The sequence below is a fragment of the Phalacrocorax aristotelis genome, chromosome 7 (assembly GCF_949628215.1).
Source record: "Phalacrocorax aristotelis chromosome 7, bGulAri2.1, whole genome shotgun sequence".
In the NCBI taxonomy this organism is placed as follows: domain Eukaryota; kingdom Metazoa; phylum Chordata; class Aves; order Suliformes; family Phalacrocoracidae; genus Phalacrocorax; species Phalacrocorax aristotelis.
Genome location: NC_134282.1, coordinates 54,831,830 through 54,856,502, shown reverse-complemented (window position 1 = coordinate 54,856,502; position 24,673 = coordinate 54,831,830). Strand labels below are relative to the sequence as shown.

Sequence of the window (24,673 nt, the reverse complement as noted above, 5' to 3'; positions counted from 1 at the left end):
TGGGGCAGGGTCTGGAGCACAAGTGTGCTGGGGGGCGGCTGAGGGGGCTGGGGGGGTTTAGCCTGGAGAAGAGGGGGCTGAGGGGAGCCCTTCTCGCTCTCTGCAGCTGCCTGAGAGGGGCTGGAGTGAGGGGGGGGCTGGTCTCTGCTCCCAAGTAACAAGCGATAGGACGAGAGGAAATGGCCTCAATAGAATCACAGAGTCACAGAATCATTAAGGTCGAAAGGAGCTGCAGGATCATGGAGTCCAACCATCAACCCAATGCCCCCAGGCCTCCTAAACCATGCCCTGAAGTGCCGTGTCTACATGTTTTTTTAACACCTCCAGGGGTGGTGACTCAAGTTGCATCAGAGGAGGTTTAGATTGGATATTAGGAAAAATTTCTTCATCAAAAGGGTTGTCAGCCATTGGACCAGGCTGCCCGGGGCAGTTGGTTGAGTCACCATCCCTGGAGGTATTTAAAAGATGTGTAGATGTGGCACTGAAGGACATGGTTTAGTGGTCGACTTGGCAGTGCTGGGTTAGTGGTTGGACTCAGTGATCTGAAGGGTCTTTTCCAGCCTAAATGATTCTGTGATGGCATTGGCAGATGTCACTGAGATCAGGGCACTCTTGGGCTGCAGTTGGGGGGACTGATGGTGCTCCGTCCCACTTGCCTGGTGCTTGGCTACAAGCACACACTGCCTGCCTGTTTGCTCCAAGAGATCAGGGCCACTTTGAACCCCGTGCTCTATCACAGCGAGTGCTCTGGGGATGGAGCCTCCAGTAACTCCCAGCTTCCCTCCATCCACCTGTGGACCGCTGTCCTGTTCAGCTCTCCAACATACACCAGCTCAGCAGGCTGCGTGAAGCCTGGCCAAGTCACGTGCGAGGTGTGCTGTGGCGTTCTCCAGCGCCTGCTCTGTTGCATTACTCAGATGCCCATTGATTCCCTTCATAAGCTGATTTAACTTCATAAAAATGAAGAAATTTCTTTTTCCCATAGGCTCAGTGAGCTAGGCTGGTCTCTGAGGAGACAAACCCTGAAATGAGTGTGGGAAAGGAATGAGGAGGGAGCAGGAGCAAGGCACTAGGTTTCCTTGTGTCATCCTACCATATCTTAAAGTACCCTTGAGAAGTTTGCTCTGATGCTTACATATTCTTCTACCTTTTTTCCCTTATCTTTCTGATTTTATTCCCCTCTTACACTTCTCACCTTCTCAGCATAAACGTGTTTCCTGTACCCAAGGGACCACCATGGGTATAAGCTACCTTGACTCTCTGTTCCTGTGCCTGGCTTCCAGGGCTTCCTGGCAAGAAGGATTGCAAACAAAAATCCCTTTGACCTGTGGAATACAAAAAAAGACTGGTTAGTCATGCTGGCTGCCTGGGTGGGCTGGCATGTCAGAGATGGGACAGAGCATTGCGTGCCACGGCTGTTGATACCCATTTGAAACCCATTGAAGCTGGGGTGGTTGAAGTGTTTATGACTCTGCTGTCTGCACTCCTCCGCTCACTTCCCTGTCCTAGAGGTTGCTGTCTGTGATCTGATATGTGTCTCCTTGCAATATGCAGATTGAGGAATTTCAGTGTGTTCTAATTCAGCCAAATTAATTCCTAAGCATGTTGATAATACTGCTGGTAAAGTCCCCTTTTCAAAGCATGGAAGGACTAGAGCTTCTTGGAGAGTTTTAAGAATATTTTTACATGGCAAAACAGTGTTCTTTTTCTCTAACTTCATTCCAACAAATTGCTAACTATTTAACTTGAAACATTGATACATTTAAACTATTTGGTTTGAAAGTTTAATGGCCATTTTCTGTCTCAGGCTGTGTTTCCTGCTAGGCTGGTGAATTAGTTCTCCCACATACAAGAACACTGAGAAACCTTAAATGTAATTGTTCTTTTTTCAGCCACCTAGAATAATGGGATTTTGGTAAGTCATACTAACTTAAAATACGTGATTTGATCCACACAACACTGGTAAAATATAATGCGTTCCTCAGTATTTCTGAAGTGAATATACATTATATGCTTTAAGGTATCTTTGGACCATCCTGTCCGTCGACGTTTGATAATTTCTTCAATATTATAATCAGATCCTCCTGATCTGTACAGAAGTACAATAGGAGCATAAGTCTATTGTTGTGGTTCCTTCCCGCCATAAATCATACCCTAAAAATGAATCTGGCAGCAGTTTGTAAGAAAGAAAAGTCGAGATGTAAGTTCTGATAACGGGCATATTTATTTTACATCTTTGTATAAGAATTTTATTTTTATCTTTTTGCTTTTCTAGTGGCAAGGAGTGGGAACAGAAAATTGGATTAAAATCTTTGGGGATTTTTCCCATTATTTCTCTGCATTACTTTTTTCCACATACAGTAGATTCTTTTAAATGAAATGCAAATTTTATCACAAGTATTAACAACCAAAGGATACTGTCATGGACTCAGTTTTAATGCTTCTGTTACTAGAGGGCGCAAGATTATAAGGAACCAGTTTTTATACATTTAGACTATGGTTGCCGTCATCTTTCCTTAAACCTGATGTATCAGTCCACTTTTGCAGTAGTTACTTCAGCCATTTAAGTATCTTGACTTGTCCTTGTCCCGTCTTTAAACAGTTGTTGTATTAACTACTGCTGGAAAATGCCGGACATGTACGTACAAGAAATGAAATCCCATGTTTGCTGGCAGTTAAATATTACATGTAACTAAAATATTTCACTCTCGCCAATACCGAGTATTTTTCTTGCTAAGTGTCCGAAAAATAGTGTCAGTAGTTATGTTATTCTTCATTAGCTGGAACACCTTTCGTTTGAGGTTGAGATTTACCTGGCTGCAAACAAATGCAACTGTGTACAGTTTTTGGACTGTTTTTGAAAAATATTGTCGCAGTGTTTCTGTCTGTGAATGGTAACAGTGCCACCCTTGCCTTTTCCTAAACACTAAACCAGATGGCTGTTGTGACATTACTTATGTTTTAAATGGTATAGATTTTTTTTTCTGCCTAGTCAGCAATAAGATACATGCTGAATGAGCTTCAGAAAAGCAGGTCGTGATTCCTGTCGTGATAAGCATATGCTTTTCTTCCATAAGAGAATGCTTTTTGTGACGACTTCAGCTAGGAAATGCTTATTACTTTCTTACCAGTATATCTGTGCATTACAACTCGGATTTCTTGCTACTTCTTTCTTCTGCTCCTGACCCAGTATATGCATAATTTTAAGCATGAGTAGGCCCATTCGAATCAACCCAAGTAGGAGCTTCAGTCAGCTGAAGACGGCATAGTCCTCAGTCCGCAAAAGCGGTTACATTTATGCACAGATTTGACTATACCAGCAGCCCAATGGAAGGTTGGAGATAAATGGGACACATTCCCTGGAATGGCCTCTTACTCTGCTTTGGTAAATCTTGCCCTTGCATTGAGTCTTCCTGTGGTCTGATCTTATTCCCAAATACAGTTGTGTTGAAGATCAATCCCAGATTCCTTTGCTGAGCTGCTATATCCTCACCCATATTGAATGCCTAGTCTCACTTATGATTTCTTCTTCTGTGAACACTTGACACAAATTTAGATTTATGCCTCATCTCAAATTTAATGCAGAGACTTAAAATGAAGTATTGTGAGGAACACAGGGCTGGAAAGGACAGCCTAGGTCATTGAGCCTAGTCATTTGATGCTGAAGACACCAGGCACCGTACAATCCTTTTCATCTTAAAAGCAGGTAGATTTTTTGTTTCTTCTACTCAGATTGGAGGGTTCTGCAAAAACCTCATTGATCTAATGGTTCGATGTATCCGTGGCGGGATTGTATTCATTTGTTCTTTTGCCAGTGTTACGCTTTAACTTAAGTAGCTCTTCTCTTTGATTTAAATTAAGCCATGTATATGGATGTAAAAGCTCAGTGCATCAGAACACTGTCAGTGTTATATAACTTTGAATTCATGAGCTGAAGCTTAATACATTTCTTCAATGACTAAGTATTCTTGTTTTTTCCTTTTATAGCTTTACATGTGGTACACATGAAAATGAGGCTGAGAACGCGGAAAGCTTCTCAGCAGTCGAATCAAATTCACACACAACGTGCTTTGAGGGCAAAGAGGAAACATTCGGAGGTGGAAGAGAGCTTACCTGTTGGCGGAGGAAGACCACAGAAAAATGAAACTGGCTTGTTGTCTTCAATCAAAAAGTTTATTAAAGGAAGCACACCCAAGGTACACCATCTGCGGGCTGCTTCTTTTGGTTTTCAGTTGGGTCGTATTCAGTTAAATTTGATTTAAAGCCATTTCTATTAAGAGTAAATAAACATGTCATGTGGTAGAAGTAAAACATTTTTGTAAAGAATTGGAAGGCAAGAAGTACCTGTGGTAGTTGTGACAGGTGACAGATACTTTAAAAAAAGAAAAAGGCAGACTTGCAAACCCTACAGGATTCAGCTGAGGACAACCCACTAAATCACAAGATTTATTGCCAAAGTATTCCTTTATGAAAATGTTGACTAATAAATTAAGTAGAATTTTGATTTCTCTTTTAAGGATTCCTTGAATTTGGGAATTATCAGTACTGGCAACTAAGAAAAGCAAGTCTGTAAGCATAAATTTGCTGAAGATTTTTAGCAGTTTTATTCAAAATTGTTTAGGAGTCCATCAGTCAATAAAGGTCAAACCTCACAAATTCAACTATCAGGAAACTGGTATGACTGCGCAGCGTATTATTACAGTGAGCGCTGCCCCCGCTTAGTGGATCAAATTCAAACATTTTCAGGGCTAAACTGCTAAATCTCATCTGTCTTGATGCAGACAGAAACCTGAACTTTACTAATCTTCACATGTTAAAACCTGTTGCATGTACGTTTTGAGGGTGAATTTTTATATATATATATATATGTATATATGTTACTTTGCTAGGCTGAATGTAACCTTGCAATTGCTTCAGAAACCTGTGGGTTTTTTCAGTAAAGGGAGACCGGTTAAAAAAACCAAACAACTCCATTCAGTCCCAGCAGTCCATAACTTTGATTAAAGTAACAGTATATTCTTAAAATGTCAAAAATATAGTGAAATTTAATATTTTATGGCATGTGTTAATTACCTGCCATGGAAACACTGAAGTACCGACAAAGAAATGTTTCAGAAAAAATAAATGGTTAAATCTGCTTACATTTTGGTTTTCATTAAACCAGGACAATTAATCTATTTTACATTCAGCATCTATACTGTAGCTCAGTTGTGCAACATTTTGGCTGCACAACCACTGCAACAAAACGCTGACATCTAAGCAAAACATTTTACATTGGAATTTTAAGATAAGGGAAATATGTCTGGGTTTCCTCTCCTTTGTCTCTTCAAGGTTTTGTTACCTTTCTCCCCCTCTTCTCTTCCTCCCTCAAATCTTTGCATTATGTTTTGTTCTTTTTTTTTTTTTCTTAACAGGTTTTTTAATAGAAAATGTCCACATTTTTCTCCTGTTTCCCTTCATGTCCTTTCCCGAGCCTGTAGCAGGACTTGGAGTGGTTCCAGTGGCATTAGCATGGCATGATATTGATACTGCCGGGCTATCTTCCAAAGCGCTAATGACTTAACAAAGTAGTCTTGTGGCTGCCATGGAAACGTTATAACTCTTTGAGATAGCGTATGTGTGCAACTTGCGTGGTAGTTCGTTTATGGGTATGCTAAAATTTAAATCACCGCTGAGGTTATAGGGATTTACGGCAATAAATGTCTTTGTGACAAGTATGTCTCGACAATTTTGACCATAGTTGTAGGTCATTTATCTGGTGTTGTAAAGATGTCTTACTAGAAATGCTCTTAAACAAACAAAACCTGAAAAAGCCATATAGCTGTTCAGTTAGAGAAACCAGAGACTAAAATGTGGCTCTTTGAACGTGGATGGTGATAGGTCTGATCTTGCGGTCCTTTGCGAACTCGCGGCCCCATGCAAGTCAGCAAGAGGATGGAGCACGCGATAGGATCTGTCCGTTACAAGTGACAAATCCGACATACCAGAAGAACTGACGCACGTGTGCGTACAGGGAGGACTGTTCACAGTTTTAAATGTTAGCATTGGAAATACTGTAGAACTTGCTGTTGCAAGCTCCTCTAAACTTGTTCGGTTTTGGGGGTTCTAGCAGCGTCAGAAGCTGCGTTGGCTTCGAACGTGTTGCCATCACCTCTAGTCTCAGTTTAGGCCGTTCCTTAATACATACATGGTTTCCGAAAAAACTTAATAATAGAATTCAAATAGATTGTTGTATAAATCAGTATAATACGCGTATTTAATTCTCTGTCTGTGCAATAACATTTTCAGTGTATAAACCAAGTAGCACAGTAGCAACATCATATCTAACTTCACCCTTGAATTCTGCTAACTAGCACAGTGTGGCATGGCAGGGTGGGCGTTCCCACTACACCAGGATAGCTCCTCTTTGGAGCAGGAGCAGGATCTCCTGATTTAGTGAATTCTTTATGCCCCTGCTGACACCAACAGCCAGCTTTCCTGTTTCCACTGTAGTTCCCTGAGATGTTTCTACGCTTGTTTTCCATAAAGCAGAGTGAGAACACAGCTCGGTTTGTGATGGCCAATAGATAGCTTTTAGAAGTTAATTCGTCTCGTTTTTTCCCTGGTGTTGAACATTTGCACAAATTCCCTAGAAAATGAGATGCCTTACCATTCTTTTATCAGATCAGTGAGCCATCCATTTTCTCCCGTTATGTGGATTTATGGTATATACAGTATTACTAATTCTAGGTGGCAGTAGTTAGATTGTTCTCACCGAGGTTGTTGGCCAAGGATATTGCCAGTAGGAAGCTCTTGGCATCGGTGGTGTTCACTTGTCTCCTGATACGGATGTCAATACATTTCCATGTTTGTTAGCCTTTCTTTTAGCTACTGTACTATTAGCATGGGCTTTAGAGTAATTTTTCTAAAAGATATATTTACTTTTTTTTTTGGAGCACGCAAACCGTTTTTTCTTTTTAAAGATGTGAAACTGCTGCTCCAGAAAGGTAATACTGTAATTCTAGAACTGAAACGTTAATTAACTTTGATATGGTCTGGGGCCTTGTTATTTATTGCGGTTTTTGATCCAATTTATTTTGCATTGTCTCACACCTTACGTTTCAGTGTACTCTACGTGATAGTCATGCTTCAGATTTCAGATTGCCCTTTTATTAAGTTGTAGTAGGTGCCTTGGGGAAAAAGGGGAAGAAACCTGTCTTAAACGTGTGCCTACACATATACTCATGCACAGAAAATCTGCAAAAATGGTTGGTTCTGTATCATTCGTGTAAGCGCCACAGGGAACAATAGTCATTTACCTCAGGGCAAGAAGAGTCATTGGGTCATGACTCTTGCTGACAACATTTTTAACAGCGAAGTGTTGCCGTGCACTGTCTGATAGGGACTGAAGAGCAGCAAGTTACGTACTTGTGTGCAATTTCGCAAGCGTCTTTGTGGAGGGAGCGTGGTGGGGAGTTCCGTGTTGGATGTTGTTGTGCAGGTTGCTTCCTGTGCATTTGACAGGCAGGTTCACACAAATTTTAGCTGCCTTGTCTCTGCGCTTCCCCAGCTCCATAGGACTTAAATATTTATAAATTGGCTGTCCAGTGCAATAGTACTTAAAGAGAGGTTTTCTACTACAGAAATTCCAAGTGCAGTTTCCTTTCCTGATACTTTGCTATTTACCTTGAGTTGCGTCAGTTTAAATGAGTTCAGAATCCCAGCTGGCCAGACACGTGTTGCATATGCTGCATCTGGAAGTGGAACAGTAAATGGATCTTTTGTGAAACTTTCCCTAACAGCTAACATTTTCTGGTAGCATTCAGTGGGGAAAAGAGGCACTATTCAGCATGTTTCTTTTTCCCCCTTTTCTATTTTAAGGAAGAAAGAGAAAATCCTGCAAAAAGAAGTAGAATTGAACGGGATATAGATAACAACTTGATTACATCCACACCTCAAACAGGAGAAAAGCCTAATAAACAGATCTCTCGAGTACGACGGAAAAGTCAAATGAATGGAGGTTTGTACATATCCGCGCCGTATGTCACTGCAGGTGCACGGTGATTCGGTAGCCTTACCGCTGGTCACGAGTGGAGGACGTTGCTGCAGCGGTGGAGGTTGTTAAGGCGTTTGTGACTGACTTCAGCGAGAGCAAGGCTGAGCTGGCAGTAGCAAAATAAGGTTTCTAAGACTGGAAGCAACAGTTACCTTGCCTCTCAGACACATCCATTGCCTCTTTGTAAGAACAATTTGGATATGTGATCACGACCAGCTATTTTCGAATTAATTTTTAAAATGATTATTCTAAAAAGCCAATGATAATGATTTGGTTTAGCTCTTCTCACATTTTCTCACAAAAAAGTGAAGTATGACTTCACAACTCTCGACCTCTGCGGAAGCAACCAGGTGTCCTTAGATATTGCAGGCACTTGTCAAACACGTAGATAGGTTTCTGTCACAGATTCATAAGAAAACATAGATCAGAAGGGACCTCTAAAGGTCATCTGGGCCAGTCCCCCTGCTCCCCTCACAGCAGTGGTGACCCAGCTTGAAGTGAGATCTGGCTTTGGAGTTAGGTCAGGCTGCTCAGAGCCTTGTCCAGTCAAGTTCTGAATATCTCTAAGGATGGAGATTCTACAACCATGTTCCCTGTGAAAATTGTTTCTTTTTGAAAGTGTCCAATAATGACATGATAAAATGGTCAATGCCATTTAAAGTATCAGCTGTGGTTCCAAAGCTGACTTGAAAAAAAACATTTTTTTAGACATCTTTTCTAAGAAACAAGACTTAATGTGATCGTGCTGCCTGTCAGTGTTTCTGCATTCTCCATTCCCCCAAGAACTTGGGAGTCCATTGTCTGGTTTCTGCCAAGTTTGTCAGCAAGGCAGAAGTCCTGAAGATTTCATAGCCCGTCAGGGTTTGCAGAATTGGTACCTAAGCAGAGGGTAGAGCTCCAGATGAGTGACTGGAGCGATGGAAAGGTTACAATGTGAGAGAATTTCCCATTTGGTTGTTGTCAGATGTCTGTGTAACACAGCTTTAGAGGAAACCCCCTTTTCCAGTATTTGCTACTGTTAATTAAGGGTTTTTGCCTCCTGGAGAGACAAGGGATATGCACCAACTCGTCGTGCGATGCATGCAGACAGTGCTCGAAGAGGAAGCTACTGACTTAAATCAAGCGTGTAGAGCAGGTAGAGCACACTGAGCCCGTGTTACCGTTACAGCGATAGGAAGTTCATAGTTAAAATATTCTGTATTAGTGAAGGCACCGAGCTGCAGCTGCACACCCCGTGTTTTATATAGGCACGGTAGGGAGCGTGAAGTGCTAGTGCAGCTCCATCAGGCTCAGCTGACAAACAGGTTCTCGGCTCATGTGCACAAAATACATTTGCTTACTTCCATATGGACAGACGGCTCAGAGACTTGTTACTGTGAAGTCAGTAACGTTCATTTCAGTCTCAGAACCGTGCCTTGGATCTCAGCCACGAGATGGCAATTTTTAGTTCTAGGATGTACTTTACTGTACGTGCACATTTATAGAAAACCTTAATTGTTACATGTTACGTTTTGGAATGTGGAGATTTATTTAATTCTATGTCCTTTGTTATCAACTAGCTACTGGTTGAGTAGTGGTATCAGCTAACCAAGTTTAGTTGATAACAACTAAAAATTATTTTACTTCATAACTGCATTTATGCATATACGTGTGTGCGTGTATGTATGTGGAGAATAATAAATGATGGGCTTGATCTTGTGAGGTTGGGAGGTTCAGCCATTGGAGCGCCGCTGATGCCTTCTCTTGTATCCGTCTAGCGGAGCCCCACCGATACCAACATGTTTGTTGTGAACGGTGCGCACCGTCTGAAAGTCCGCCTTCCATCATCAAGCCCATTCTAGGGATTTAAACTTCTAGTATTTGTTAATCTATAGCATACTTCATGTAAACAATGAGTGCTTCCTCATTTGTAGGGTTAAACTTAAAGGAGGTGTTAATAATCGGCATTTTGTTTTTATGCTGACACTAAATTGCGAGCTGCTCTTTTTTTTTTTTTTTAAATTAAATACTTAGGCTAACTTTGTTGTTGACCCAGTTGAACCATGAGCAAGAGGGACCTTTCCTATAGCGAAAATAATGACAACAGAAGAGAGGATGTAACTGTGAAAAGCAAAAGCATGGTATTATCTTCATACCTTTTCTTTTACAGAAGCTGGAAGTTACGAAATGACAAACCAACATGTAAAGCAAAATGGAAAATTAGAAGATAATCCCACCACTGGCAGCCCCCCACGAACTACACTACTGGGAACCATATTTTCTCCCGTTTTCAATTTTTTTTCACCAGCAAATAAAAATGGTGAGTATTATTTAAAAAGCCAATAGTGTTAAAGCTGAGAATGGTAGATTTTTTTAAGAAACGGCTCTTTTGAGCGGCAGTACACATTTCGTTCTGATTTGCAGAGCAAGATAAAGGGTTCCTTAATTCTTGGAGGGGTTGATCTTTAATAAAAGAAGCAGTAAGTTTACATGCATTAGAACATTTCTTTCCCAGGTGTAAGTATCTAGCGGTGTACCTTTTATTTAAAAAAAAAAAAGAAAAAAAAAAGAATTAAAAATTGGTGTTAAGTTCCTTGTTCCAAACATAAAAAGTGTTTGTCATGGTCTTCATTTAGGTTCTTATTTTTGTGATGTGAATCAAATGCAGCTATCTTCAGGTGTTCCGGAACTTGTTTTTGTGTGGCTCACAATGACTGTGAGTGTTTCGATAGTAGCTCAGCTTAAAGAGAGTGACTATGAGTGTACTGACATCTTAATTCAGGAACGTCAGGATCAGATTCACCAGGACAAGCTGTCGAAGCTGAAGAAATAGTCAAACAGCTTGATATGGAACAGGTAGATGAGATTACTACAAGTACTGCAACATCAACCAACGGAGCAGCTTACACTAGCCAAGCAGTGCAGGTCAGGTCTACGGTCAACAATGGTTTAGAAGAAGTGGAGGAAACAACCGATCGTGACCTGCCACCACTTACAGGTAAGAAATGTGTGTGTGCCTTGGACTCAATTATTGAAGCTGTGTGGAGTTTGTACTCTTAGAGAAGCCCTGACACCTGCATTTTGCGGACATTAATATTTCACATTTCCTTAGGGTGTGCAAACAGTATTGATATTGATTTTTATGTTTAATAGACAAATCTCTTTCATGCACTAAAGGCACAGTTTTGGCAATTCCCGGTAAAACTCAGTTGACCTCTTAACATTTCTTCAAATGAAAACAAAGATTCCAGAAGAAAGGCATTTTTATTAATATTGAACCCTCCCCACTCCCCCCACTAAAAATGCACACCCTCGACTTGCTGACCGCGGAAGAGAAATGTGCAGCATTTTGATACCTTATATTAGAACAACATGGTGAGGTGAATGAGAAGCCTGCAGATCCTACATTAGTATTCTCATCATTCATCTTTTTTGACAAAAATTGTATCCATAAAATTCAGCTTCTCTTCTTTGCGGATGGCCAGCATCAAATTCGTAAGTTATCTGAATCCTCCCTAGACCCTCCGAACAGTGGTAGTTAGGTAGTGCTGAGGCTTTTGAGGACTCCTTTCGGGGAAGTAAATTTAACCTTAATTTAATCTCTAAAAAGTAGGGGGGCTGCTGTGTGATCCACAGGCCCAGTCCAGACCTCCTGCTCTGGTGGTTGCCTTGTTTCGGAAGGGCCCCTGGGACGTGAGGGGAGAGCGAGCTGCAGACCGCTGCGTTGCGCCAGCGTCTCTGGCTGGGACGCGCGTCCCGGTGGTTCACATCATCTGAGGTCCTGTGGATGCCTCACTGTGTCACACGGGCACGGACAGGTCGCGGAGCTCTGTGGCGTGAGGAGCCGCGCAGCTATTTTTATTTCAGAGGAAACATGGGGACTGAGGGCGGGGGGGGCCGAAGGGACACTTGTTTCGCTCTTGTTCGAGGCACTCGAGTATCAAGTGCAAATTTTCACTTTTAAAAACTGCACTAATAAGACTAGCTCTTGTGGTTTTTTGTTTTATTTTTTGTTTTGGTCATTTTCGTTGAATTTTAGCACCAGTATCTCCAGACAGTGGCTACTCATCAGCTCATGCAGAAGCCACCTATGAAGAAGACTGGGAAGTCTTTGATCCGTAAGTGCTAATGTTTGTCCTGAAAATATTGAATTGATCATTTTGGGTATTGGATTCAGACAGGGGTTTGTTTTAGCTGGACCATTTTTATGTTATGGTAATGAGTTCCAAAAGCTCTTAACTTAGTAAGTGGATATTGATGTGGGGTTTTTTTTCAATTTAAAATACTTACATCTTGTGCAGCCTTAAATATTTGAAATATTAAGTTGGGCTACGGCATTACCAGTTAAATAATGTATATACATTTCTACAGCAAAATCTGTGTTCTTTTCAGATATTATTTCATCAAACATGTTCCACCACTAACAGAAGAACAACTTAACAGGAAGCCAGCTCTTCCACTGAAAACGAGAAGCACACCAGAATTCTCATTAGTTCTAGACTTGGTAAATATCTTTATAAACACATACCGAAAGCAGGGGCTGTGTAGCATTTCTTTGTTTTGTTTGTCGGTGAAATTAGTGATGTTTGTTTTAAACAAAAAGGCCTTGTTGAACGTTACACAATTTTTAGTATTTTTAGTTATAGTCTGCATTAAAAAAAATTAATAGTGGCAAGAACAGAATGTTTCCTCTAGCTGTTGAATACTCAACATCCTGGGTAAAAAAAAAAAAGCATTACAATTTTTGTCTTCTCAAACAAAGAGTTATCTGTCCCCATAAAGCTTTCCTGAATCCAATGTGGGAAAAAATGAGATGTAATAAGTAGGAAACTTCAGCTGTCGGAATGTATGTCTGGTGTCAAGATTGATCAAGACTGAACCTTTTAATTCTTAGACCATTCTTACTCTTAGAGGGCACAAATACACTTTTAAAAAAATATTCATAGAAAATATATTTGCCTTTATAATAATATCTTCTAGTCTCTCTGGTTTGGAAGTTGCTTCAGACCCTGTTAATGATGTCAGGAAGATAATTTTATCATGGACAGTATCAGTTGGCACGTCCTCTAGTGGTCATATGAATGGATAGATTATTCAAACTGTCAGAACCAGCTTTGAACTGAGCGATAGGATAGCCTACAAAATTAACTATCTCTGTACAGTTATGCCCCTGCACACAATTCCAAGTGATTTTTTTTTCAAAAACTGCAAGAATAATGCAATGTATAATTCATTCTAAGAATTCTTCTTCAATCTTGACAGCGGTTGCACAAAAATAAATCTTCCTGACTGAATAAACCTACCTTAAAATGAGCATAAAAATCTAGAAAACTACTTCTATTTTCAGCATTATTTTCACAACCTTTTCTTTCTTCTGTACCATCTTTTTTTTTAATAGGATGAAACATTAGTGCACTGTAGTCTAAATGAACTAGAAGATGCTGCACTCACTTTCCCAGTTCTCTTTCAAGATGTCATTTACCAGGTAATCAGCGTGCATAGAAAAATATATACCTTTTGATGTTGTTTAACGTATGAATTCTTGCTGTATCTGTTTATTACCATTGTTTAAAGAGAGAGAAGTAACTGTCTGGCATTTAACAACTGTCTGGGTTATAAACTGCAGGTGTCAGGCTTTGCAAGGTGGATTATCCTGTACTAGAAATACTGTGGAGCACTGATTGTTGCCGCCACAGCGCGGTATTGTCGGTCACTGATTCCAGTGGTAAACAGGCATTGCTAAGAGCGCGCCAGCGATCTTGAGGCAGCAGTCTTCAGCAGCAGCGCTTCTGCTTGCCAGCAGGTGGAGGCAGGAACACTGAAAGGTTAGCCAGAATCGTTTCCCAGGTACAGCTTCTCACCGACGGTTAACTTCCTTCCCTTGGTAGGGAGCACCACTCCACGCTGCTTGATCGTTTCTTTCTGTACAGAAGACATCTTCAGAGCCTGACGTTACCTGGCTTCTGCCTCGGTCGTTAGGCTTGCTGGAGGCTCTGCTAGTGCCAGTTCTGCTCTTCACTCCCAGAGAGAGTCTGCTGGGTACTAAGAGTGATTTTTGACTGTCTTGTGGAGACTGTTAGATCGAGGTTTTTGCCCTGCTTTGGGAGGTATTGTTAGCTGTGTGTGGTTTACATTGACGGAGAGGAACAGGCACGGGAAGGAGGAACTCTCTTCCAGCAGTTACCAAAGATGCTGCACTGACCCAGGCTGTTGTTCTCAGGTCCTTTTGTGTGATGTACCTGGGAGTAGCAACAGCTTCCCCACCATGTAGTTCGCACGATATTGGACCCCACTGTAGTATCTTTGGAGAGTGAGCCAGTCATCAGGCGCCTTAAGGGGACACTTGTCCAGGTATTTTTCCTCATTTAAAATTGTTTTTCTTCACTGTTACATATTAAACCCCTTGGAATCTGAAAAGCTGAAATAGTTTTTAAACATGGGTTTATCTTACCTCTTATTTGGTGACGGCCGTGCACGGTTTCCTCCAGGCTGAACTTAGGGAATGAGCCTTAGAATTAGTTCTTCGGAGGTTCTTGACACTGCGAACAGAATCAGGAAGACTAAAGCTTCATTTTTTTTTCCTTCCTTCTCTTAAGAGATCTCAGTTTGATTGGAGTGTTTTCTGTCGATTCCTGTAGTCCTTCTAGTGATGGCACATTTTTTGCTGAGATCCAGCTGGGATTTTGCCCTTAGGAAATTGAAGTCAAGGGAGAGAGTGACTTACTATATTTCTGAAGCTTTAATTAACGGCATTGTGCACGAGGCTGTAGAGCCCTTGATACACTACAGTCACTACGTGGGTCTGGGACAAGTTTTCTCTTAGCTCTCTCTAACGTCTAGCCCGGATTTGCCAAGGACCAATAGCTTCTTGCAGCCTTCAGAAAGGCGGGCTCACTCGCCTGATCGCTGTGTTGTTTTGCCGCTTTCGCATCACACTAGACACCGGCAAAACAGTCAGCTCTTACTAAGTAACAGGTAATAAGCAAGACAACTATTTTAAGGATACAATTAAGTTCATGTTTAACTAGGGTATAATATGCAAAAAGACAAATAAATCTTCTCCTGAGATAAAAGTTGGAAAGAAGTTTGTTGATATTTCATACCTTTCTTGGTGTTTCTAGTCAATGATTATCTGTTTATCAGCATTTAAAACATTTGGGTTTTTTTTTTTTGCTTATCAGTTTGGCCATCACCTCTGGTATAGTCCTGTATTGATTTCACATCTCCATATTTCAGTTTGAAAGTCATTTCAGCTGGCAACAGAGAAGCAGACACTAAGCTGTCTGAGCAAAGCAGAAGTCAGCAAGTTACTATATATAAAGTGTTGCGTAATGTAACTCACTGAAAACAATGCTAGGTGTGAAAGAGACATTTCTGAAGATGTTTTCCATTAGTATCAAAATGCGTACCCCTTCCATGTAGGCTTTCCAGAAATATTAGACAATTTTCTATTGAATATTTCTTAAGAAAGAGAAGAACCTAGCTCAGTGCTCTTTTTCCTACTGCATACCTCATCTTTCTCACATTAAGTCTAACACTGCAAATGTGAGCCTGAGTTCGTAGCATTTAGTTTTCTTACCCACCTGGCGGCATCAGGGCAGGGCTCTTGCAGCAACAGTGCGATGATAAACCGGGCGCTTCTCAAAAAGATGCTCCGGAACTGGCTGTTGTGGGGTACTACAACAGCAAGACTTAGATCAACTGGGGTTCTGGAAAGTCTGCTATAAAATACACCTAAATGCCATTGGCCTGTGAGTCAAGCACACGTTTCACGTCCAGGAACTCAGCCCTGTCGTCACTTGTTTCGGTGATTGTAAGTGATGGTCTGGTTTTGAAGAAAGGTTTCTAAAAATACGGGCTTGCTTTCTTGTAAGTTATTTCTCACAACTCACCCAGAGCCGTGCAGAAGAGAAGCTCTATTTCATGTCTGAGTATAGAGCAGTGTTCTGCAAACTTAAAAATCACTGTGCAATTCCAGCACTGACATAGAGGGTTTTTTTAAACCTTTGGATGAGTCGCTTACTGACTTCTCTTTAAAAATAAAGAAATAATCTGTGAAATGGGTACGGTCGGGCTTACTTACGTCAAGCCACATTGTGTTTTCTTAGTTGAAAAAAATCTCTGAATTATGCCAGTGTTTAAGTTTTTGACTTAGTAAAAATATGGTCTTTGCAAAACTGAAGTTTTCTTAAATACTGTATCTGTTAAGCACTATCTTACATCTGACTGGAAAACAAAAATAAGTGTTCAGCTCTTCAGCTGTAGACTTTAGACTTTGTACTCTTTGTATTACTTTACATAGTAAGACAAGTAGCTTATCTTATGAAGAAATTTATCTCTTTTTTTTTTTTCTTGGTAAAGAAGTTTTGTTTCTGCTGCTGGCTTCAAGTCCCAGACATGAGATCATCTCGCCCTCTGTTCCACTCAAAGGGTACCTTCTGTGCATTAGCAGGCCGTAGCCAAAAGGCAGATGTTTTCACTCAGTTCTTCTGTTGAAATGCATCTTTACTGATCTATCACAGAATAATTCCCTGTAATCTTCGTGATGCTTGAAAGATGTTCTGGAACTCCACAGGTCAGTTGTAGGTTACCGAATATAGAGTTACATGTATTCCATCTTCCTGTCGCCAACGGTGACTTAGATGCTTTGCTTCGTTACGGCGGCGGAGTGAGGCAAACAACGCTTGTGAATTCTGGCTCTGTCTTCTAATGAACTCCACTCTGTCTGTCCTCAGAAATAACAGAAGAGCCATCAAGCTTTGGCTCTGAATGCCAGGAAGCTTTAGTGTATCTTGGGCAGCATCCACAAAGAAATGTGGTCGTAGGTTGGGAAGACTTAATTTTAGTTCAGTAGAACCTCTAGAACTGCACTTGTGCCCCTTCGAAGAGCCATGGCCGGCGACGCTTCAGGCAGTTCCGTCTGGTTAGGAGATGGTCTTCGTCTTGAGTCACTTAAGACACGGTCCAGTCGGAAATGAGTCGGGCTTGTTTACCTGGTGAGTCCAGCCTGAGCAAGACCCAGCTCCGAGCACCGCGTGCGTCCTGTGCAGTCTGACCGAAGGCTGGCTGCTCGCGCCAGCTGTGCTGGCAGCAGACTGTGTCAAGGCTGTTTTGGGGAAGACTAGGAGCAGTCACAGCCTGGAGTCGGTGTCCGGCCTGTCCCAAGGTCGGGTGGGCGCGTGGACGCAGTTGGGCCGGACACGGGGTTTGCCACGCTGCAGAGTGCTCATCTGGGATGGGCAGTGGGGAAGCGCAGCTTCACGTGGGTGAGTTAACTAACCTGTCTCTGGTTTACACCTTGTAAAATGGTGGTAAAATCATCACGTATAGAGATAACGTTACAGGTATATTGGAATTCGTTACTGCAGTTTCAGAGGTTTTGACACCTAGTGGAACACAGGGCTTTTGTTGGGGCTTTTTAATGCATGAAAATAATAATATTTCCTTCCAGTTCCTCCTTCGAAGAATTGAAGTCCTGGGTGTTTTGAACAAGGAAGACATGGAATGACAATGTTGATTTTGCACACTTAGATGTTGTTGCCATTGAAATCACAGGATGTGATGATCATTTTTGGGGGAGAAAAAGACAACAAATTAAAAAAAACCCACCAAAACACTTTGAGGGGCTTTTCATAGATGTTATGCGTTCAGGAGTATAAGTCGCTTCGAAGTAGATTATGTCACCTAACTCTGGTGCCAAACCTTCAGTCATTAAAAATGGTGAAAATTATTATTAGACTCCTATCTATATTTTTAAAAATTATCTTTCACATTGGATCTACTCATCGGAGTGATGGATGCCTTTTGTTCTACTTTGGTTACTTAATTCTGCTTTGTTTACCCGGAGCTCTGTGCCAGCTCCTCGTAGCTGGGTGTGGTGATGTGGCTGCCTTACGCTGTGCCGGGGTGTCACAAAGCCGTGAGAACAGACCACTGAATCTGCCCCTGATGCCACTGTTACATTCTCTCTGTGTGTATAAGCTGTGATTAGCAATACCTGTTCCTCAAAGAATTAGTTTCCCTGGATTTCTTGTTTGCATTCACATGTGAACTTCTCAGAGAGAGATGGATGGTAAGACAGCTAGTACGATGGATGCACACGTGAAGCTGCGTGGCAATAACCCAACATAGAACACAGGCTGAATAAACGAAAAAATAAACCAGAGAGTGTGGAACCCCAGCAGCCACAACCGCTCCCTGATCTAATCGAATGATTTTTGGAATTCCTTTAACTGGCCATTGTGACCAGTATAATTCAATCCTGATTTAAAAGGAACAATAAATTATATAGAAAATGTTTTTATTTGTATCAGCGGCAGTTGAAATATCAACAGATCCTTTAGCTTGCTGCTTTGGTTGCCAGGGGAGTTCGTAGAAAAGATATCGAAGAGACTGTTTCTGAAACGACATCTGTGTTCCTTCCATAACAGAGAATAGGCTTGTTAATTTGACCTAAGCTCTTGAAGAAACCTTAGAACCAAATATCATCCTTTTTACCTACTGTTATTAGCAAGCGTTACCTCGTGTGCAGTGAAAACATTAATATCCTTTCTGTGACTTACTTTTTAGTTTTGAAGAGAAAGATTTAGGTCGCAAGAAAGTACATACTCAGGAAGAATGACAGGGACAGAACAATCCTTTTGGCACTTGCGAAGAAAAACTTAGGCACAACACTTGCCTTAAGCTCCGGGTTCAGCGGGGGAGGTTGCTGGCTGCATTATATACTCGCTAGGTACCGAGCAAACGTTCGGAGCGAACAATTTGCACTGATTTTAGTCACAGACAACTTGGACGTTATTTAGCGCCAGGTCACCGGGAGACTCTCAGCTAGTTCATTACATTGGCTCGTGTGGTAAGGTAAAGATGCTGTCTGGTCTTTGAGCAAAACCTCACTACCTCATGGCAAGATGAGGCGTCGTTTTCACAGAGATTTTAGTGCCGTCAGAAGACGTAGCGTGAAGACACGCTTGTCGACTCTCTATTTAGGCAGTTGGCTTTTCAGTAGTAATCTTGGCTGAACGCGGCCCAGAAACCTGTCAAGCGCAGGCTGCGGTCTCTCCAAACTGTTCCTGATAAGCGATTTGAGGGATACTTTTCTCCTGCCTCCAAATGTGAGTTTGCCAGAAGGAGAAGGGAAGTCGACATTGTCTGCGTGGCCAACGAATGTATCTTCGCAGGCCAGAAGCAGAGGTCCTGTTACCAGGCGTGATAAGATTTGACTGCTTTTGATGATTGCTCCTAGCGCAGAAGAATGAAAACTTAAGTGTTACCGTAGTAACTGCAAGCTTAAGTCAGAACTTTAAGAAAGAAGCATATAAAAGCCTTACCAAATTTTAAGCTAAAAAATGAAATTCACAATGGCTTAGGAATATGTGCTTCCCTTAAAGGACTAAGATCTAACGCAGCATGTGCTAACAATATGGAATTTTGTGTTCACTTAAACTATTCCCCTTTTCTTCCCCTCTGGTCACTTGGTGTGTCCACATGTAAACTTGATACAATTCCGTTCAAGTAATACAAATCCACTGTGAAGATTTACTCTGGTTTGAAGGTAAATTTCTGCCTACTCCTAACTGGCTGTTAAAAAATGGCTAAAGCTGAAATTACCTTGGTTGAAATTAAAAGACGTTCGGTACGCTCCCTTCTCTTTCTGGATATCTTAGTAACTCTTTCCTCAAAACTGTAATTCTCTGTGTGGGCAATCTCTGAACCAAAAAGAAAGGTAAGCAGAGCTTAAGGCTGCCATTTTCACCCCTTAGCATGTGTCGTCACTGTTGGTTTAGGTTTAGGTCAAGTCCAGATCTGTGCCAAACGCCACACCAGGCCATTGTTCAAACAGAAATTTGAAGGTTGTACCACAGGAGGAGAGTAGTGCTTGATGCGTGCCCTCACATCTGCCGTGGTGGTGAGCCGTTGCCCTGAGGCTACAGACTTGTGTGGATGCCTCCATGGGAGCCCACGTCTTGTATTTTGGGTTAAATCACAGGGCGATGCATGAATCTCCTGACCTGGAATCTCTTCTCGCGAGTCCATGGTTTTTACAGGGAATAATTTATGTATGTGTGCAGTTCTGTGCCGGTGGAATTTGAATTTATGGAAATTTGGGAACAGCTGAAGCCTTTTTTTCTTCTTTTTAAAATCACTTTTGACACCCCCATAGTCAATGTGTAATTCTTAGTGGAAGAAGGTTATTAAGAAGATTATTTAGTTTATGTGCTGGCACAGGTTATCTGGTAATTGAGCTGATGCTGCCCAGCTGGTAAAAGCTGATTCTAAATGTTTAGTCAAAGCAACCAGTCTCATTTTTTCTTTAGAGATAGTCCAATGTTTATATTTTAATTGAAATTATTTCTAATTCCATCAAATTTTGCAGTAAAATTGTTAAGCCTAATTTTGTCATCTTACGCTTTCACTTATAGCTGCTTAGGCTGCCAGCTAATCGAATGTTGTTTTAACGGAGTCGTTATTCTGTAGGAAGTTAATATTTGCTGTTGGCTGTGTTCGTCATGCTCCTTTTGACCTCATCCTTACAGACTGATACTTGGCGGTGCAGGTGATAGCTGAGGTGTTTTCAATCTTTAATAAAGTCCGTCTCTGCTTCAGGTTTATGTCCGGTTAAGGCCATTCTTCCGAGAATTCCTGGAACGTATGTCTCAGATTTATGAGGTAAAAACAATTAGACATTACCTTTGAATTTCATTTTTAAATTATGTTACTTCTATCGAAAATAATTACTTTTTCCCCTTTAATCCATAGATCATTCTTTTTACTGCTTCTAAGAAGGTGTATGCAGACAAGTTGTTGAACATACTAGACCCTAAAAAGCAGCTGGTCAGGTAAAAATAAAAAATTGTGAACGTACCTGTTGTAAGCAAACTAACGACTGCTCCCTAACAAATGGGGTGAAGAAAGTGGTGATGACGTGGTTGGTACTGCAGCGTGCCCCGCTAAACTGACTCTTTGTGGCTTGGTCTGGTCTAACAGAGAGAGAAAAATGAAATGAAGGGATTGAATTATTGCCTTGGTGAGGAGTTAAAACCGGGCAGCTTTACAGTGCCCTCCGTGGCCAAAGAACGTACCCGTTGGTTCTCTGTAGCACGTGGGGATGCTCACGGGAAGCGGCCTCGCGGGCATCAAAAATAAAGGAAATGAATATTACATTACTTTTAAACGGTTCAAACTCAATGTTTTATTTATAAACTAAAATGGTATAGTTACTTTTCCAATCGGTGTCTTTTTGCTTCCTATTCAATCAGAAAACAATTTGTTTGTGGGTTTTTTATTAGAGTTGTTTTGGGGTTTCATTTCGCTTCTTAATACTGGGCTTTGTTTGGAAGCGGTTGGCACTTCTCAAGAGCAGTTCCTTAGGGCGTAAAGAAATCCTGCCGGATGAGATTCGTTCTGTTATTCCCACCTGAAGGGGGACCGTTAGGTGGGAAGGCTGAAACCAAAGAGGGGTCTGCCCGGGGATTCACCCTGTGGAGGGAAGTAAACAGCCCTACCTGATCATAGTCAGGGCTCAGTAAATTCTGTACCTGGGATGTCATTGGCAAAGCACTTCCCTGCGTCGTTTTATTGTAATATTCTTTGGTGAAAACTTCATTTTGTTTACACGCATAACAAAATTGCCGTCTGGCCTGAGACGGTGGTTGCATCCGTTGTTTTCACTTGGTGGCTTAGGCACAGCGTAACTCGTTTTCCTTAAGAGCATGAAGAGAAACTGTTCTCTAGTTCCATCTGGGAACGGTCGCCCCATCGCTTGTTTTTACGTGGCACGCACAACAGCGTCCTGGTCTGGTTTAGGTAAACATAGTTGCCGCTGCGTTCTGAATGGGCAAACAAAACTAGACCTGCAGAGACGTCCCATCGTTGGGATGGCTGAGCCCCGCTGAATCGCACAGCCAAATGGGATGCATCGGCAGGAAGGTGTTTGCAGGGGCAGAAGATGAGGCTAAGCGTCCGTAGCGATAAACATCTTTCTCCGAGAACCTGATAGGTATGATTCAGGACTGCAGTTTTAACTGCCTTAGGAAGAGGAAAAAGGTAATAAAATACACAGCCAAAGAGCATTCTAAGAACCTGCAGGAGGATTCATGTGATGCATGAATTTAGTTGTGATTCATGTGCCACTGGAAAGCTGACATCAAGGCATGATTAGTTTTGACATTAGCCTAAGGTAGGCTTGGCCGGCACTCCCCACGTGTGACTCAGAATCCGTGCATAAACGCATCCGCCATAGCAACGTCAGGGACTCGGCCTCTTTATGAAATGAAGCACACTACATGGCAGCTTCTGAAAAACTTCATTTGGAAATACGAGCAGCCTTAAAGAAACTGCAGTGTAATACGCCTGTGTAAACTCCACACCTGTCTCGTTCACCATTTATTTTTAAATTATAATGACGTTGATATTCCATGAAATTTCCATTTTATTCCTGGCTTTTTTTTAATCTGAGTCCTTGCAGTCTATCCATCCATTTACTACATATTTCTTCTGTAATAAATTAAAAGGGAGTAGACTAATTGGACAGGAAGAAGTTGATGGAATGTTTTGGCCTCGAGGCTTTTTTTCAAGCTCTAATAACTGAAACAGGTTAATTGCAAACAGAGGTAACACGAAAAAAGGAAACGTTTCTTCTGGTACTTCGTGTTCTAGCATGCAGTGGCACCGGGAGGCAGGGTGCCACAGCGTTTGCACAAAATAAAGGGAAAATAAAGCCCAAAAAATTGGTTCCTGTGCGGAACTAATCTCTGATCGTGGGGCCTTGCAAAGCGGCTTGAGAATTTGGGTCCCTTTGTCAATCCATCTGCAAAAACAGTTAGGAAGCAAGGCCCTCTTGACAAATACTCGGTACTTCCGAGCGGAGCTTTTCTGTTTAAACACAAACAGCCGCCTGCAGAACTAGGTTAAGATAAAATCGCCTTAACTAGTAATTTTAGGGGTAAAAAGCTCAAGAGCGGATGGGAAAAAGGGGAGCAATTCTTTATAAGGAGCTAAGTAGATCAGAGGAGGAAAAAACCAGGTAACATTTGGCGAAGTTCACTCTTCCCCCGTGCAAAGGAGATGATGTGATTTGCCTCATTAATTTGTGTTTTACTTCAATCGCAGGCATCGACTTTTCCGTGAGCATTGTGTTTGTGTACAAGGAAATTACATAAAGGATTTAAACATTCTCGGTAGAGATCTTTCCAAAACGATCATAATTGACAATTCACCACAAGCCTTTGCGTACCAGGTAAGGGTGGTCCTGTGGGCACGCTCGTCAGGTGCGGCAGAAAGCTCTCCGAGGGGGGCAGCGGAACGCCGCGTTTTGATTCCACTGCTTAAGTTTTGTGCTTAGGTTTGTGTTCAGGTTTACAAACGAAACTGAACAAATCCCTCAGGTTTCTTGCTTTTCTCTGATTTTGTGAAGAGCTGATCAAGCTCCAACTAAGAGGCTTCTTACGGGAAGAGGCGACGTAACCAGTCAGTTTTATTTCTCATGCAGCTTTTCTGAAGAAACCACCGCTCTGCTAAGCCTGTTGCGTGGACTCTGTTGTGGATTTAGTTCTTTAATGCTACTGAAATGGTTAAGAACAAACCGCTGGCTGAAATGGCACGCAGCTGCGAAAATTGCGTCTCCTTAAATGTTATAAAGTTCTGCCCTGTGATTTAGCTTTTCCCAAGGGTACGGCACGTAACTCTCCAGTCAGTCCGATCACGTAGGTAAAGGGCAGAGCGCGGTCTCTAATGTCATTAAAGGGGCAAAAAACCCCCAGGCTGTGGGGCTTCGCCCCGTTTGCACAGCCTGCGTGCAGCCAGTGCCCAGCTTCAGGTGCGCTTCAACGCAGCGTTTCCTCAAAATGGCCGCGCTTTTCAGCTCAGCCGAGCTTCTGGAGCCGGCTCTGCTCCTGCTTTGAGGTGGAGATTTCTGAGGTGGTGTGTGCAAAGGAAGGAGGTATTTTGGAAGTCAATTTTAATACAACCTTTAGAGGAAAAATACATATTAATAAATTCTAGCTCTCGAGCTTGGAAACATTTTTCCCCAAAATGCTATTTCGCAAGTCATGTTTTTAGATAAATTAAGTATAACTCATGTGTTGATGGTGGCTTGGTTTGGTTTTTTTTTTTACTTTAGCTTTCAAATGGAATTCCTATAGAAAGCTGGTTCATGGACAAAAATGACAACGAACTCCTAAAATTGATTCCATTTCTGGAGAAACTTGTAGAGCTGGTAAGTGTTTCCTGTATTTGGCTCTTCCTCACCCCCCACCCAAATATGTTCATTCGCTCTTCTAAGTATTTTCAGGTATTTTAAGATTTTTTTGAGTCACTGAGATTTAGACCACTAACAGTCATGTATGCCACTCTCTGCAAAGGATGCTCTGGGCAGTATTTCCAGGCGCTTGCCTAGCAAAAGACAGGAATGTCGTTATTTCGAACTGTGCTTTTAAGCAAGAAATGGAGGATCGTAACAACAGCGATACTGAAATAGAGAATCTGTAGGCACGTCGATTAAATGATGCCTGTTGTTGGCCGTGATGCGTGCCGTTAGTCTTAGGATGCAAAGAAATGGCTCCGAAGTTGTTGTGAATGCTATGCAGTTATTTCTGGAGGTCGCGTATCTCCATGGCTTATATTTTGTTACACTAAAATACGGCTGTTGGAAAACTGACCCTG

General features: G+C 41.8%; 1 protein-coding gene across 3 annotated transcripts in view; it reads left to right on the top strand.

Annotated features, from left to right (window-relative positions):
- The window catches only part of CTDSPL2 (CTD small phosphatase like 2), a 43,942-nt gene that overhangs the window by 17,074 nt on the left and 2,195 nt on the right, over window positions 1-24,673 (top strand). For 2 of the 3 annotated variants that reach the window (XM_075100859.1, XM_075100857.1), the window contains exons 2-12: window positions 3,988-4,196; window positions 7,861-7,999; window positions 10,185-10,334; window positions 10,797-11,012; window positions 12,054-12,132; window positions 12,407-12,518; window positions 13,413-13,499; window positions 20,618-20,680; window positions 20,771-20,850; window positions 23,123-23,249; window positions 24,132-24,227. In XM_075100859.1, the coding sequence (XP_074956960.1) occupies window positions 4,005-4,196; window positions 7,861-7,999; window positions 10,185-10,334; window positions 10,797-11,012; window positions 12,054-12,132; window positions 12,407-12,518; window positions 13,413-13,499; window positions 20,618-20,680; window positions 20,771-20,850; window positions 23,123-23,249; window positions 24,132-24,227 (1,341 nt within the window). In that variant the 5' untranslated portion in view covers window positions 3,988-4,004. Of the gene's footprint in view, window positions 1-3,585; window positions 3,707-3,987; window positions 4,197-7,860; window positions 8,000-10,184; window positions 10,335-10,796; window positions 11,013-12,053; window positions 12,133-12,406; window positions 12,519-13,412; window positions 13,500-20,617; window positions 20,681-20,770; window positions 20,851-23,122; window positions 23,250-24,131; window positions 24,228-24,673 lie in introns of those variants that run through there. The other variant, XM_075100858.1, reaches the window with a different exon arrangement.